This window comes from Hemicordylus capensis, chromosome 2 (genome assembly GCF_027244095.1).
Source record: "Hemicordylus capensis ecotype Gifberg chromosome 2, rHemCap1.1.pri, whole genome shotgun sequence".
Classification (NCBI taxonomy): domain Eukaryota; kingdom Metazoa; phylum Chordata; class Lepidosauria; order Squamata; family Cordylidae; genus Hemicordylus; species Hemicordylus capensis.
This window is the reverse complement of record NC_069658.1, coordinates 343,334,756-343,350,970: the sequence shown is the minus strand read 5'-3', so window position 1 is coordinate 343,350,970 and position 16,215 is coordinate 343,334,756. Positions and strand designations below refer to the sequence as shown.

The following is a 16,215-nucleotide window of genomic DNA, read 5'->3' as shown; positions in this document are numbered from 1 at the left end:
GAATGTGAGCCCTGTGGGGACAGGGAGCCATCTTATTTATTTATCATTTCTTTGTGTAAACCGCCCTGAGCCATTTTTGGAAGGGTGGTATAGAAATCAAATTAATAATAATAATAATAATAACAACAACAACAACAACAACCATCTGCCACACAATACACCAGATATAACTGTAGTCGAGAAGAAAGAAAAACAAGTTAAAATAATCGACATAGCAATACCAGGGGATAGCAGAATAGAAGAAAAAGAAATAGAAAAAATCACCAAATACAAAGATCTACAAATTGAAATTGAAAGGCTGTGGCAGAAAAAGACCCAAATATTCCCAGTGGTAATTGGCGCCCTGGGTGCAGTTCCAAAAGACCTTGAAGAGCACCTCAACACCATAGGGGCCACAGAAATCACCATCAGCCAATTACAAAAAGCAGCTTTACTGGGAACAGCCTATATTCTGCGACGATATCTATAACAATTGACAATAAAATTCTGGCATCCCAGGTCCTTGGGAAGGACTCACTGTCTGGATAAAACAAACCAGTCAATAACACCTGTCTGACTGTGTAAACAAGAAACAATAATACTAGAAGAAGAAGAAGAAGAAGAAGAAGAAGAAGAAGAAGAAGAAGAAGAAGAAGAAGAAGAAGAAGAATGCATTTTGTTGTGATATACCCTTGTAGTCCCACAATGCACAATGAGAGTCAAACTAAACATGAGGCGGAAGATCTAGGATTAAGATCTCCTCCCAATTTTGTTTTCTATTTATTAGAAGATAAAGTAAGAGGTACCATGCTGTTACCTCGATGTAAATCGCTCCCCACACTGCCTGAGCTGCTATTAGTTCCATGGGGGAGGAGGGTAAAGCCAGGTTGAGATGCTGTTCTTATCTCCCCACCCCAATGGAGCTAACAGCTTCAGAAGAGAATTGAGCTACATAAGGGAAAGAGCAGACAAGGGAAGAGAGCAGGAGATCCCCACTCAGTCATTACTCTCTCTCCTACCTTACCTCAAGTTTGGCCCTGAGATCTTAGCAGTCATGCATCTGCTGAAATCTGTTTCCCCCAGGGCTTCAATGAGAAAAATGTTTGGTGGATACACATCAAATTCTTTGTAAAAATATTATATAAATGTTTTAGGGAAGGCTACCATAAGGTTACCTTAAGTGGGACAGCGGGGAAATGCTTGACTAACAAGCAGAAGGTTGCCAGTTCGAATCCCCGCTAGTACCATATTAGTCAGCAGCAATATAGGAAGATGCTGAAAGGCATCATCTCATACTGAGGAAGCAATGGAGGAAGCAGTGGTAAACCCCTCCTGTCCTGTATTCTACCAAAGAAAATCACAGGGCTCTGTGGGTGCCAGGAGTCGAAATCGACTTGACAGCACAATTTACCTTTACCAAGGTTGGTCCCAGAGGAAAAAAATCAAGGAGGCAATGCCAATAGATACATTTCAGTCTAAAAGTATTCAGAGACACAGCTTTTGACCTTAAAATTCTTCAGTGAGAAAATTAACTAAGCTTAAATACCAAATGGGTTACTTATTACAATCAGGAATGGCTTATATATTTGACTTAGTGTGTCTAAAGAATGCAAAACTGGAAAGTTCTTATCCACAGAGATTGATCCAAAATTCAGAACAATTCTATAATATATGTTCTCAGCTGTGTCAGCTCTCTAAATGTGACAATGCTGAGGCCAGACTCCTCCTCCTCGATTATTTTTTCTTTGTTAAATAATTTGAAGTACTTAATTGAAACATATGTACTAAAGAACTGACATATCTTTTTTTAACTATGAGCAAGCCCCTTATTTTAAGAATGAGTCTGTCCCATGTACTGCCTGGATTTCTATACTCCTCCCATTTGTATGCAAGGAGAATTACTTACAGAAGGCCTTCACTCTTCTGTGTTATGGTGGCAAGAAGTACATGTAAACAAACAAGTTGCACCACAACAAATTGCTCTCTGGGTGACTCACAACAACACAATGCTAAAAAAAAATCCAATAAAAACACACAAGATGAACAAATTACAATATAAAATACAAAATATAATGAGGCTGTTCTCACACGCAGCCTAACCCAGGGTAGGGAAGCCCAGCCTGGGTTAGGCTGTGCATGTGAACCTCCAGGATTGGGCCCAATCCTGGTGGGGCAGTGCCGTCTAGCCCGGCTTTTTAGCTTGGCTATTAGCCTGGGTTAATGGCACCAATATGCCGTTAGCCCAGGCTCCGGGACTGTGCATCTCCTCGGGCTTCATTTAGCCCATGTAGACCACCTTAAGTGGCGCAGCAGGGAAATGCTTGACTAACAAGCAGAAGGTTGCCGGTTCGAATCCCCACTGGTACCTATATCAGGCAGCAGTGGTACAGGAAGATGCTGAAAGGCATCATCTCATAGTCCGCGGAAGGAGACAATGGTAAACCCCTCCTGTATTCTACCAAAGAAAACCACAGGGCTCTGTGGGCGCCAGGAGTTGAAATTGACTTGACAGCACACTTTACCTTTAAACACAGAGACATAGATTCTCCTGGGGGAATCCCCCAATGCACCGTACTTGTACGCAGTACATTGTGGGATACCTGGAGGCTGAGACTCATCGTTTTGGTTTCCAGAACTCAGTGCTGCCTAGCGCACCAGAGGATAGTCAGGGAGTGCAGTTTGCACTCCCAGCAACGATACATGGATTGTCTGAAGGAAAGGTAAGCTTCGTGCAGCCTTCCACTCCCCCCCAACCTGGTTATGTGAATGGCCCAATATAAAAAACATTTTTTAAAAAAAGTTTCTTTTTTTAAAAAATCAAGCAATTAAAAAAATCAAGTGAGCCTCACTGGGGAGGCTAGTCCATAGATGTGGTATCACCAAAAGAGCCTCTCTGTAGTAGCCCCCGCCTCAACTCATCTGACAGGGGTACTCAGAGCAGAGGGCAGGGAAGAGTTCAGGGAAGCTGGAAAAGAGCAGGGGGCAGGGAGAATTCATGGTGATTTAAAGCAAAATTAAAAACACAAACAGAAAATAATATCTATAGAAAATAAATGCAAACTACACTGAGATATTAGCAGCAGCAATAGAACAAAAATACACTGAGCTTTTCAATTAAGGCTACAATTCTATACACACTTGGGAGAAAATCTGATTGAAACCCATGGTACCAGTTGCAGGGAAGCAATAGCAGGAGAGAGGGCATGCACATACCTCTTGCCTGTGGGTTCCCCAGAGGCATCTGGTGGGCCACTGTGTGAAACAGGATGCTGGACTAGAGGGGCCTTGTGCCTGATCCAGCAGGGCTGTTCTATTCTTACTTACTTCTAAGTAGGAATGCATAGAATGGATTGCACTACCAAGTCGAAAACCTTAAACATTACAATACACAGATAGCCAGTGATTTACATCAAAATCAAGCTATCCTCTCAACTGCCCCATAGACATCCCCCGCTGACAAAGAACAAAGGCAACATTCCTGGAGGGGGGGTGATTACCTATCGTGAATCTCTCCCAGCCAGCCTCCTGTGCTTTACCTGCCTTACTTGAAGTCCAGCGGTTGAGCAGAATAGTGACTGCACATTTTGCTCCATAACTCCATTTCTACAAGGACTAGTTCTTAGCTCCACCCCCCTCCTTTTTTTTGTTTTGTTTTAATGAAAGCTGGGAATCCGGGCAAATCTGGGCAGGTTAAGCAATCCAGGTAGGTGACTTGCATAAAATCCAGTGACTACCCGGAAATCCGGGGGAAGATGACCACCTTACACAGAAGCCATTTGAGCCTCTAGTGATAATGCTGGACTAATGAACAAACCAACCCCTGCAGACAGCAGATCTGGTCCTTTAAGGCAAGGCTTCCCAACCTGTGCTACTCCAGATGTTGCTGAACTACAACTTCCATCATCACCGGCTACAATTTATCATGACTGGGGATGATGGGTGTTGTAATTCAGCAACATCTGGAGTACCACAGGTTGGGAACTGCTGCTTTAGGGGAAGTGCAACCCCATCCAACAGAGGCTGAACATCATTCACCCGGACACATGAACTACCGACCAACAGTACTTCTGTCTTGTCTGGACTGAGTCTCAACTTGATCACCCTCATCCAGCCCATTACCTCATTCAGGCACTGATCAGAACAGTCACCGCCTCACCTGCATCTAATGAAAAAGAGAAATACAACTGAGTGTCATCCACATACTGCTGACACCTCAGGCCAAACCTCCAGACGATCTCTCCCAGTGGTTTCATGTAGATGTTAAACAGCATCGGGGAAAGAACAGAAGCCTGCAGAACTCCAAAGCACAACTGCCAAGGGGCTGCACAGTCACCACCGCCCCAACACCTCCTTTTGGAAATGGGCCTCGAAGGAGGAGCAGAACCACTGCCAAGCAGTGCCTCCCACACCCAACTTGGCCAGCCTATCCAAGAAGATACCATAGTCAATGGGACTGAAAATAAGTTACCTATCCCTGTGGTTCAATTCAGACATTATGCCAAACTATTTTAGAACTGTTTTTATTTTCCATCAGCTCAGCATTCGTGTTTCTATGGTGCAGAGGTTTCCATGGGTCATAATTATTATTTACCAAGTTAAGACTTCATATTAAACTATAGTTAGCACAAAACACAGTTTTTAAGCCTACTCCAAAACACAATTTCCCCTGTATGCAAGCCAACTGCAACCATGATTTCTAAATTCACACCAAATAATAATAATTATTTATTATATTTACATTTTATATCCCACTCTTCCTCCAAGGAGCCCAGAGCAGTGTACTACATACTTAAGTTCCTCCTCACAACAACCCTGTGAAGTAGGTTAGGCTGAGAGAGAAGTGACTGGCCCAGAGTCACCCAGCAAATATCATGGCTGAATGGAGATTTGAATTTGGGTCATCCCAATCCTAGTCCAGCACTCTAACCACTACACCATGCTGGCTCCCTTACTCCTGAATTGAGCCTACATGTTCTGACATCCCAGATAATGAGCACTTGGTTCCTAGCAGTGACATTATTTATTTAGAATCCATGAGGAAAGGCCCACAGTAAAAGACAGAATAAATTGGATTTTAACACATGACAAAATACCAGCAAAACTACCCCCTCTCTTTCAGCATTACCCCACTGTTTCATTGTCTTTTGCTTTCATTTTATTGTATTCAGTTTCATGAGGGCTGAACACCCTCCCTCCCTCCCTCAGTTACCTGCATCCTTGTTTATTCTCGGTCAAGTGGCAAACGAGATGAATTGTCAAGCACAAGGTCCTCATCCTCTCACACTGTCCAGCCATTACACATGGATTCACATTATGCTATTATCCAAGAACTGGAAGTTGAAGAAACATCGCACATAGTATTACATGCAATTGGGGCACAGGATTCGCTCACTGATCACTTAGAATCCCACATCAGTTTGTGAGGAAAAGTGTTTCTGTAGCTAAAATGTACAGGTAAACCCCGTTATCCACAGGAGTTTTGTTCTCTGCTACAACCACGGATAACAGGGCACTTAGGAAACACAGATACTTAACCCCTCTGAATTCACAGCTAACGAGGACGGGTATCAATTAGGCTCCCACAGATACGCAGCACCTGTAATAGCATTTGTCATCTAATCTTTTACTATCTGCAGTCAAGGTTCTCTAGAACAATATGTCACAAGTCAAATAACTTTGTAGAGGAAGCTTCTAGACAAACCAATTATTTTTTAACACAAAACAAGGACACTTATTTCTGAATGCAGTTTTTGCTTTTTACACTCCCCCACATTACTGTAATAACCAAAATAGACAAAACTAGTCCTTTGTATTTCCAGTTTGTTTACCCTGAAAATCTGAAAGCATTGCCTGAATAAATTAGTCTGTTTGCTCTTTCAGATTGGTGGTTTGTGTAGGCCTTTCGCATTTGAAAAGACAAGAGCAATCTCATTAATAAAGAAAAAGCAAAAGAAAATGGCTGTCAAGATTTGGAAAGAGCCCTCACTGGACATCAAACTGATAAGTGTCCTTTCTTAAGTATCAGGAAGTAATAGCTAAAGATCTACAGTGCCAGTTCATTACAGAGTCCTTGCAAGCAATGTGAAGTCACAGTGCCATTCAACAAACATTGACAAGGTTGTACTCATGAGGAATGCCAGAGTAGGCTTGCAAACAGAAACAAAGCAGCCTACAACACACACAAAATTCACTCTTATGTTCTGCCAACAAAAGTTTCCCTCCCTCTTCAACCTATAACTATCTCTTTATGTTCCTAATCCTCCTATGTTATACAAAACCACAACAATAGGTTTAGTTAACATAACCCTGGAGTGAACTAATAGTTAACAGAGGCTTTCGAGTAACATCTGTGCAATAGGACAGTAGTGTCTAAAATCAATAGCCCTGTTACAGAAAACCTAGTTGAACATAAAAAGCATTCTTGCTGCCAAAGCCTCTCACAACACCTTGCCACCATAAAACACTAATGCCTCCCCTTAGAGAGTTCTACAAGCTTCTGCAATTCCTCTGAGAACATCCCCTCTCTTGTTTTCCCCAGCCAATTTCCCAGAGGCCTTGTGCTGTTGGTTGTGCTGACCAGGATGTTCTGCACACAGCTTCTTGTAATCCAGTAAATGTCACCCCTCATCCCACTGAATGAATGAATCCAAACCAAACAATGCACCAACATACTTCGCTGTGAAGCACAAGTACTTGGTTTAGGGGGATTAAGCCAGTCTTGCAGTAGTGAGCATGAATTCCCCCCTTTGCTAAGCAGGGCTCTCCTTGGTTTGCATTTGGATGGGTGACTACATGTGAGTGCTGCCGGCTGTAAGCTATTTCCCTAGGAGATGGGGCTGTTGCTCAGTGGCTAGAGCATCTGTTTTGCATGCAGCAAGTCCCCGGTTCAATCCCTGGCATCTTCAGGGAGGGCTGTCATTCAGTACTGAGCTAGATGGACCAATGGTCTTACTCAGCATAAAGCAGCTTCCTATGTTCCTGCAAATGTGGAGGGTGCCGTCTTCAGATTTAGTCTCCCTGTTCTCTAATTTTTATTAACTATAAGAAAAAACACAAAAAACAGACACTGCTAAACTACATTCTAAAATATCATGTGATCACAATGTTATCAATCCCTTTATAAAAGAGTCATATCAGTTTAGACAAGATGCATGAAAGTTCTCTGGCTTCACAGATAATGCGACTTGACCAAGGTCACAATGAACTATCAGCGGCAGACTTAGAAACAACAGAAAAATTACACTTTCCCAGACCGTGGTCTTTTAGTCCATCCCCCCACCACCACCGCGTGCGCTCTCTCTCTCGCTCTCTCTCTCACACACACACTCACACACACACACACACACACACACACACACTCTTTCTAGCCAACTAGAAAGTGTTTTGGATTTCATTTGTTCGTTTGCCCCTTACATTCTTTAGTATGTGCAGAACAAGTCACAAAGGCTGAAGTGCAAACAAATCCTCCCCTGGAAAGCACGTGCAGCAGCTACTTGCAAGGAGGGACAAGACACTGCTGCAAGTGCTTCCTATGGGGAACTTACTGAGTTCTAAGTCAGTTCTAATGGTGCACGCTTTAAGGCATTTCAATTACAAGACAAAAAAGTGGACTCTAGAGGAACAAACAGCACATGATGATGTGCACAGGGCTATGCAAATGGAAGAGTGTCTCTAGATTCGACTTTTCTTTTCTTGCACCGCTCTTCCACCAGGGTGGAAACATACTTACATGTGCAGGAGAGGAAGCAACAAAAGCTTTCCATTGGGGATCTGCATGTTCTCAGGGGCGTATCTAGGGTGGGGCAGGCAGGGCACGTGCCCCGGGCACCACTTGAAGGGGGGTGCCATTTTTAAAATTTTAAAAAAATAAAAATTAAAAAAAATAAAAATTAAAAAATTAAAAAACAAAATGGCCACTGTGCATGCTCAAATGGCCTCTGTGAGGCCCTAGGCCATGCCAGGCATTGCAGAGGCCATTTGAGCATGCACGGTGGCCATTTTGTTTTCAGTGGCCATTTGAAAAAAACCAAATTATTTTTAAAAATGGCCACTGCACATGCTCAGATGGTCCCTGTGAGGCCCTAGAGGCCAGCGAGGAGAGGGGTAACCTTTGCAGACCCCCCCATGGCCTTTAGGAAGCCCACCGAAGGGCCTACAGGTAATTTAAAAAAATAAAATAATATAAGTCACTGTACACATATTCAGATTGGCATTATGTACAGAGAATCAGGGCTTGTGAATACTGAGCTGAAGCTTATGAACTAAGATTGTATTCATTTGCTCTTACTTTGCTTCTTATGATAAGTGAGTTAAATGTGATGTCTTAATAATATGGCTATTAATGGTGAATTTGTCTTTGAATCAGTGTGAAATCCTTAATATTAAGGCTCACTGGGTGTTCCTTGCTCTCTTTCTCTCATTTTAACTGTCTTTCTGAAAGACTAGAATATATCCCAAGCAGTGACACAGTCTACTCTGCATATCCTTTAATTATTTTCAGAGTATCTGGGAAAAGTCCAATTCTCCATTTATTTTTAAAACTTATGTAATAGTGATGCTACAATATATAGTAGAGAATTAGACAGGCATTTCTGTTTAGTTTTCCAAGTACACCTCCACATAGTACTGAGGTATTTCATGAGCCCCAGCATACTGAAATTTGTAGTTTCCCAACATTTTTCGTCTGGCTACGTCCACTGCAAAATAGTTTTTGAAATATTAAAAAATTAACGAGCTTGACTTGTATGTTTGAGCTGATATTATGGTAAAGTTATCTGAAAGATGGGTGTCAGATGTTTGGACAGGGGGCGCAATTTCAGTGTTTGCCCTAGGCACTATTTTCCCTAGATACGCCTCTGCATGTTCTGCAATGGGCAAGCTAATGTTGTGCAATGCCTGCTAAATGAGCAGACACACCTTTTAAAGTGGTGATTCTCTTCTATTTAGCAAGAGGAGAGCAACTGGCCCTACCCATCCCCAACACAGTATCCCTACAGTGGCTGTTGCTGGTATCTGCCTTGTGTTTCTTTTTAGATTGTGAGCCCTTTGGGGACAGGAGGTCATCTTATTTATGTATTATTTGTTTTTCTATGTAAACTGCTTTGAGAAATTGGGTTGAACAGCGGTATATAAATATCTGTAATAGTAGTATGCGGTACAGAATCATCATGGGACACACTTCTTTGGATTCAACCCAAGGGCTTCCAGAGATAAATAAATAATCTCAAGATAAACGTTGCAATATGTTTTTGTATTACAATGCAAAAAACAAATGCATAAACACACAGATAAGTACTAAAATTGTTCAGCTTTTTAACCTTTTTGTGCTAAAACATTGTACTCAACCTCCAGGTGGAGAGTTGGAGCCACTGGAGCTCTGGGTGAAGTATGGGCCCTTGAACTAGAAGGTCCAGCCGAAGAGGAAGTTGCCAAGGTGGACTGACCAATAGGTTCTGGAGGCTTGAGAACCAGGGTCTCAGAAGCCAAAAAGGAACTACCAGGAAGAGCTCTGCTCTTTCGATGCAGAGCTTTTAAAAGGAGCTTCCCAATGACTGTTGTCGGGATGAAAGGCATACAGGAGGCCGGGCAGCCATGGGGCAGTCAGTGCATCCATCAACTCCACCCAGGGCTTAAAGAAGCGGGAGAATAAATGTGGCAGGAAATGATTGTGGGGAGAGGCAAGCAGGTCTACTTCTGGCTCCCCAAAGCGGCATGTGATTTGGAGGAAGACTGGCAGGTAGAGGGACCACTCCACCAGATCGATTGTCTCTTGACTGAGCCAATGGGCCTGGGAGTTGGCTATGCCCTGAAGATGTTCCACTGAGATTGATGTCAGGTGTTCTGCACACTGGAAAAGCCTGTAAGATTCCGCCATGCTCGGGACTTGGTGCTGACCTGGCAATTGATATGGGACTTTGTCGTGATATTATCCATGCGGACTAGGATGCTGGAGTGATAAATGATGGATAGGAAGTTTAGGAGGGCCAGTCGGACTGCGTGAAGGTCTAGCCAATTTATTTTGTGTCGCTTCTTGTGGGGACTCCACATGTCCTGGGCGTATTGGCCATTGCAATGGGCTCCTCACCCCGCCAGGCTTGCATCTGTTGTGAGGACTATCTGCTCTGGAGCCATCAGGGGAAGGCCCTGTAACTGGATGATAACCACCATTGTAGAGATTGTCGACCTGGAATTGGCAGGTGCATTTCCTTGTGAGAGCATGCCATGAAATCCTCCTGGAATGGGAGGAGCAACCACTGGAGAGGGCGTGAATGCCACTGGACCTATGCGGTGCATTCCATGCATGCAATCATGGACCCCAGAATTTGTGCCAGGAGCAATAGGTCACCGAATTACTGTTTGCAGAGGTCGAGTGAGGAAAGACAGCTTTTGACGCTACTCTGGGGATAGTGAGACAGTTGCCTGGGACATATCGAACACTGCCCCCAGACATTGCAGAGTTTGAGATGGGACCATACGGCTCTTCTGCTTGTTAACTAGGAATCCACGAGAATTGAGGGTCCGAAGTGTACAATGGACCGCCTGCTGTGCCTGGGCGAGAGATGGTGCTCTGATCAATAGATTGTCCAGGAAGGGGTGGATGTGAACCCTGCCCATTCTGAGTTGTACTACCAGGGCCATCATCACCTTGGTGAAGATCCCTAGGGCCGATAAGAGGCCAAAGGGGAGAACCCTGGAAGGATTGAGATGCGGAGGTATGCTTCTGCAAGGTCAATACATGCTAGGAAGTCCTGAGGAGGAATAGCCTCTTTGATGGTTCACAGGGACTCCATGCAGAATTTTCATTTGCAGATGAAGTGACTGAGGTGTTTTAGGTCCAGAACAGCCCTCCAAGTCCCATCTTTCTTTGGCCCTAAAAATAATATAGAATAAACACAGTGCCATAAATCTGTTGGTGGCACAGGTTCGATGGCATTGATCTGGATCAGATGAAGGATGGCCTGCTTCATCTTGAGATGTTTGTTCGGATTCCTTGACTTTGGTCACACAATGACGTGATCGGGTGGAAGAGATAAGAAGTCCAGAGTGTAACCATTGGCAATTGTCAAGAGCACCCAGCAATCCTGTGTAGTGGCTTCCCACTGAGGGTCGAAGTGGAGAATCCTGCCCCCCACTGGAGGGTAGTCACTGCTTATAGGATGAATGGGCAGAGCAGGGGGGAAGGCTGGTTAATACGTCCATTCTGTCATCATGACGTCATGGAACAGGGGTGGAAATGGAACAGTAGCTGTGTGAGTGGAGCTAGAAGGGAAAACATTTTGATCTAGAAAGGAAGCCACTGTCACAGATAAAACTACTGGCAAAGGGCTTCTGATAGGAGGTGCAGAGTTTGCAGGGGGGTGGAGCACCCTCTGATGATGATGATCTGGTTCTCTTTTTGTGCCTAGAGCCCTTAGTGTGAGGTTGAAAACGACCCCTTTCATTAGCAGGGATGGCTCGATTGGAGAGGCTGGAATCAGGAGAGGAAGACAAGGAAGGCCGCATGTTAGATCTAGGTTGGGCAAGAGGGAGTGCAGGGGACGGGGAGAGGAGGAGGAAGAGGAGGTGGTGGTGGTAAGGGAGGAGGAAGAAATACAGGCTTATTTGGAGGCGTTAGTTGAGACTTTAATAATGAGGTACACTGCCTTGTAATAAACTCCCCCAACCAAGTGGAAACATCTGGGGGGGGAAGGTTCCTTGAAAGGCAAGGGGACCTTACTTACATCTACCTCAACTGGTAAACTGGGGCCTGCTGGCAGGGTAGGCAATTCAATAGGGTCCAGAGCACATAGCAGCATGTGCGGCAATAGTGGAGGCTCCGAAGGCAGCAGCTGCACGGGGAGGGCCAGCACACATGACAGTGGCAGGCTGGGGTTGGAGGGAAGTGGCTCTGTCTGAGCGGAAAGCTCATTGCCATCAGGGAGCGGCTGAGGTGGTTCAGCTAGCCCTGAAGGCGGGAGAGACTCAGAAGGAGCAGGCGATTCAAGCCCCTCTATGGGCGCAGCAGGAGGTAGTTGCAGAGCTCCAAAGTCAAGAGGTAGCGCAGGGTTTTCCTTCTCTGTAGCTGGCAAGTGGTGTGGAGGGCACTCTTCACAAACCACTTGGAGGAGGAGCCTTTTGCTCAGCCAAACAGCCACTGAGGGCACTGAGTGTTTTCAGTGCTTTCCACCTGCCCATTTAGCCTCCTCAAAATGTTTGGTCTTCTTTTTTTGCATTTTTTAGAGCCTTCCTAGAGGCCTTCATGGCATTGCTGTGGGCAACTGGGGGATTGTGCATGTCACGCTCCCGGCAAGGTGAGGCAGAGCAGGGTCCTACTATCCCTAGCCTGGGATTCTTTCTCTCGAGGCCTTTCTCTGGCCTCCAATTGCAGACCCTCCAAAAGTGAGCCCTCTAGGGTGGCTCCAGCACGAGAGTGCTGCATACGCAAGCAGAGTGGGAAAATGAAAGCAGAAAGAAAGGCCAATAGGACCGAATTCAGAGAGAAATTTGGTTATTTTTAGAATAAATCACGATTTCGTTCCCACCCTGGCACAATGCTGAGAGCAGGAGGAAGAAAAAGAAAGAAGATCTTAAAAAGATAGCCACAAATAGCAAAAAAACCGAAGGGGTGCAGGAGATCCTTCACAGCCCTGTGTATAGAAGTAAGACAGGGCCGGGGTCTGGCGCTTTCCAGAAAGGAAGCTAGCCATGCCTTCAGTTCAAATTTGGGCCCTGTCTTTGGAGCATCCTCATTACACAACTCATATGTTTGGAGGATGAGGTCTTCGGGGTGTGGGGAAAGAGCTTCCATTTACATCTGACCAATATAAAATTCCAGCTACCCTTGCCTTTTTATCTCTTCTAATAGGTTGCTCAAACATCCTGGGTACAAATGGAAAAATCTGTTCTCTGGATAGTTCTCATGTTATGGGGGAGGTCACAGTTCAGTGACAGACCACATGCTTTTAATGCAAAAAGACCTAGGTTCAGTCCCTGGCATTACCAGGTAAGTCTGGGAAAGACCCCTACCTGAAACCCTGGAAAACCATTACCAATCAGTGTAGATTATACTGGGCTCAATGGACTGGCTCATTATAAAGCAGCTTCATATGTTAGAAATTTTCTTGTTAGAAATTCACCATTAAAAGTGTTGCCAGACCTTCTTACTTATCCCATTTGGGTGTATTTTATATTGCTTCATATGGTGTTATACAAGATTAGACCTAAATAATGTTATCCAGTTGGGGTGTATGTTTGTGTGTGTGTGCGTGCTCACGCATTCACACACATATGCATCATGCTGTCACTTTCGGACAGAACTGCTTTTATCAGGCAAATATTTCACCATTCTTTGCTCCTGTACAGATGACACAAGGTTGACCCTCTGGTTAAAGTCATGCTTTGGTTTCAGCACTAGACAGACATGACAATAAAAACAATTTCCATACCCACTACGGTAGAAGAAAGGCCATTGGGATCAACGCAGGAATGAAAACACAATTGCTAAGATTTGTTTACAAACGCGAATGAAGCTAGCGGGGGCAGCCAGGGCACGTGCCCTAGGCACCACTGCGGGGGGGGCGCCAGTGCCATGCTGCCCCCCACCCCCTCCCCAATTCGTTGATTTTTTTTTTAAAAAAAAGATACCTGTAGCCCCTTTGGGGGGCTTCCTAAGGGCCACGGGGGGCAGTCTGCAAAGGTTCCCCCTCCCCCCCACCGGCCTCTTAGATCACTGCCTCAGCCTGTCTCGGGCTAATTTTCAGGCCTGTTTGGGCCTACAAAGATCAGTGCAGCGGCCATTTTAGAGGTCGCCGCACATGCTCAGAGGGCCTCTGTGAGGCCTGGCAAGGAATAGGACCTCACAGGGACCATTTGAGCATGTGCAGCGGCCATTTTCTTTAATTAAAAAAAAAGCTTGCTGAAAACAAAAATGGCCACCGCACATGCTCAAATGGCCTCTGCAAGACCCCAGTCTAGATTTTTCCCTGATCTAGGGAGTCAGAAGAATGCAAAGTTGTTGGCAAGGGATCTGAGCATTTAAAAAACAGATATAAATGGCACAAAAGTAAGTGGACAAAACATATCTTAAAAAGACAATGTTGGTCTAATACCTTGTAAGCTGGCAAAACTGAAGAGTGGGCGGGGGAGAGGCAAGGAATAAAATAGAAATATTCACTCGCATGCTGTTTAATTCTCTATACTTTATCTGCATATTGTCAACCAATCTGATTATATGGTTTGTGGGATTTCAAACTTGGAAAGTGCCTGCCTTTAACTTGTGTGGTGCTTACAAAAAAACTAAAAACCCTGAATATCACACTGTTTTGCTGTTTTGTGGCTAGCTGCAGCTTCCACCTTCTTCCTGATCAGGCTGCTGGATCCAAGCCGATTGTAAGCTGCTGGATAATTTCAGATTGTTTTGGGCCCCTAGGATTTCCCATTGCAATTATCTCCCTTTAAGGCAAAAGCTGTTTGGACAGAAAAAACCCATCCCTGAATTTCTTGGAGGCAGCACCCTGTCGTGAGGTGTGCTGAGGTGGCAGAGAATTTGCTAAAGAGAGCTTTCACTGCTTAGCTCTATGGAGGCATGCCCACCACATGGATGTGCTGCGTTTCCTTGGGAAGGCGACTAGCATATATGTGCCACATGCATGGTTGTGTGTGTGTGTGTGTGTGTGTGTGTGTATGTGTGTGTGTGTGTGTATGTGTGTGCGCGCACGTGTGTGTTACTTACAACCTTTTTCTCCTGAAAGTGTCTGAACTTGTATTTTTGAGCTGATATTATGGTAAAGGTATCTGAAAGATGGGTGTCAGATGTTTGGACAGGGGTGCAATTTCAGTGCTTGGCCTAAGTGCTATTTTCCCTAGATATGCCTCTACACACACACACACACACACACACACTCCACTCTTTCAGAAAAGATAGATCTTGAAAAATCCTAAACATCTCTTAGCAATTTATAGGGTTTGGCATTCCAAACGCATGGAAATTTTGCCAAAGCAAGAGTAACCTACTGAGAGTTAATGCAGCTGAGATAATTATCTGGATCCCTCTTTATTCCATTACTGAGATTCATCTGTGCCTGGGAATACTATACTATAAGCGGATTGCTCAAGCATTATTTGCCCGTGTAGTTTCAATCCTGACTGGAATTATCTCTACCATTGTATCAAAGATAGATTACACACTTTCCAAGGCTAGCTGTAATGCCTTCTTTTGAGAAGCTCTCACACCATACAACAAAGAGAAGTGCTGTGTTTATTATCAATACATACAGAGGTGATGAAATGGCCTCCTCACCGTCACCATAGCTTAATTGGAAAATGAAAATAAAAAGGTGGCCTTCAGCTATGGCCTTCAATGTGTGTTTAAGTTTATTTATTTATTTATTTATTTATTTATTTGATTTGATTTCTATACCGCCCTTCCAAAAATGGCTCAGGGCGGTTTACACAGAGAAATAACAAACAAATAAGATGGATCCCTGTCCCCAAAGGGCTCAGAATCTAAAACGAAACATAAGACAGACACCAGCAACAGTCACTGGAGGTACTGTGCTGGTGGTGGACAGGGCCAGTTACTCTCCCCCTGCTAAATAAAGAGAATCACCACATTAAAAGGTGCCTCTTTGCCAAGTTAGCAGGGGTTATGATGGGTATGATACGTGCTCCCACCATAACTATACAGACAGCAGAATATAACACAGGGTTGAGAAAACATGATGAATAAATTTAACCAAGTAGAACGTTCCAAGCCAGGGGTGGCCAATATCTGAATTCTCAAGGGGCCAATATTTTCTTCAGACAATAGCTTGAGGTCAGAAATATATTTTGCTGCACCACCTGACCCCTCCATTACACTAGTGTTCAGCTTTTATTGTAATGGAAGGGCAGTATAGAAATCGAATAAATAATAATAATGTTGACTTCATCTAGCAGTAAGAAAGGTTTCACAGTACTGGAGCACATATGCCTGGGCTAAGCACGGGCATTATATATAAAAACCAGAGAGAGAGAGAGATCAGATTAAAAGTTAGGATATCTCTAAGAATAAAACCAATGGCAAAATGTAAATCATACCTTGATTAAAATCTGGTAGGGTCATAGGAAGCCAGATAAAATTGTTTCATAGGTCAGATCACATTTAGATTCACAGGTTATGAGGCAACACCTGGGACTATTTAGTTCAGAAAAAGAGACAACTGCGGGGAGACATGATAGAGGTCTATAAAATCATGCACGGTGTGGAGAAAGTGGACA

At 44.2% G+C, this 16,215-nt stretch overlaps 1 protein-coding gene across 2 annotated transcripts in view; it reads right to left on the bottom strand.

The window, feature by feature from the left end:
- The window catches only part of MGAT4B (alpha-1,3-mannosyl-glycoprotein 4-beta-N-acetylglucosaminyltransferase B), a 151,537-nt gene that overhangs the window by 100,850 nt on the left and 34,472 nt on the right, over positions 1–16,215 (bottom strand). Inside the window, exon 1 of one of the 2 annotated variants that reach the window (XM_053296452.1) lies at positions 7,709–7,757. The exons of the other annotated variant lie outside the window; for it this stretch is intronic. Coding sequence (XP_053152427.1) covers positions 7,709–7,742 — 34 coding nt within the window. The 5' untranslated portion in view covers positions 7,743–7,757. Of the gene's footprint in view, positions 1–7,708; positions 7,758–16,215 lie in introns of those variants that run through there. 2 annotated transcript variants of the gene reach the window in all.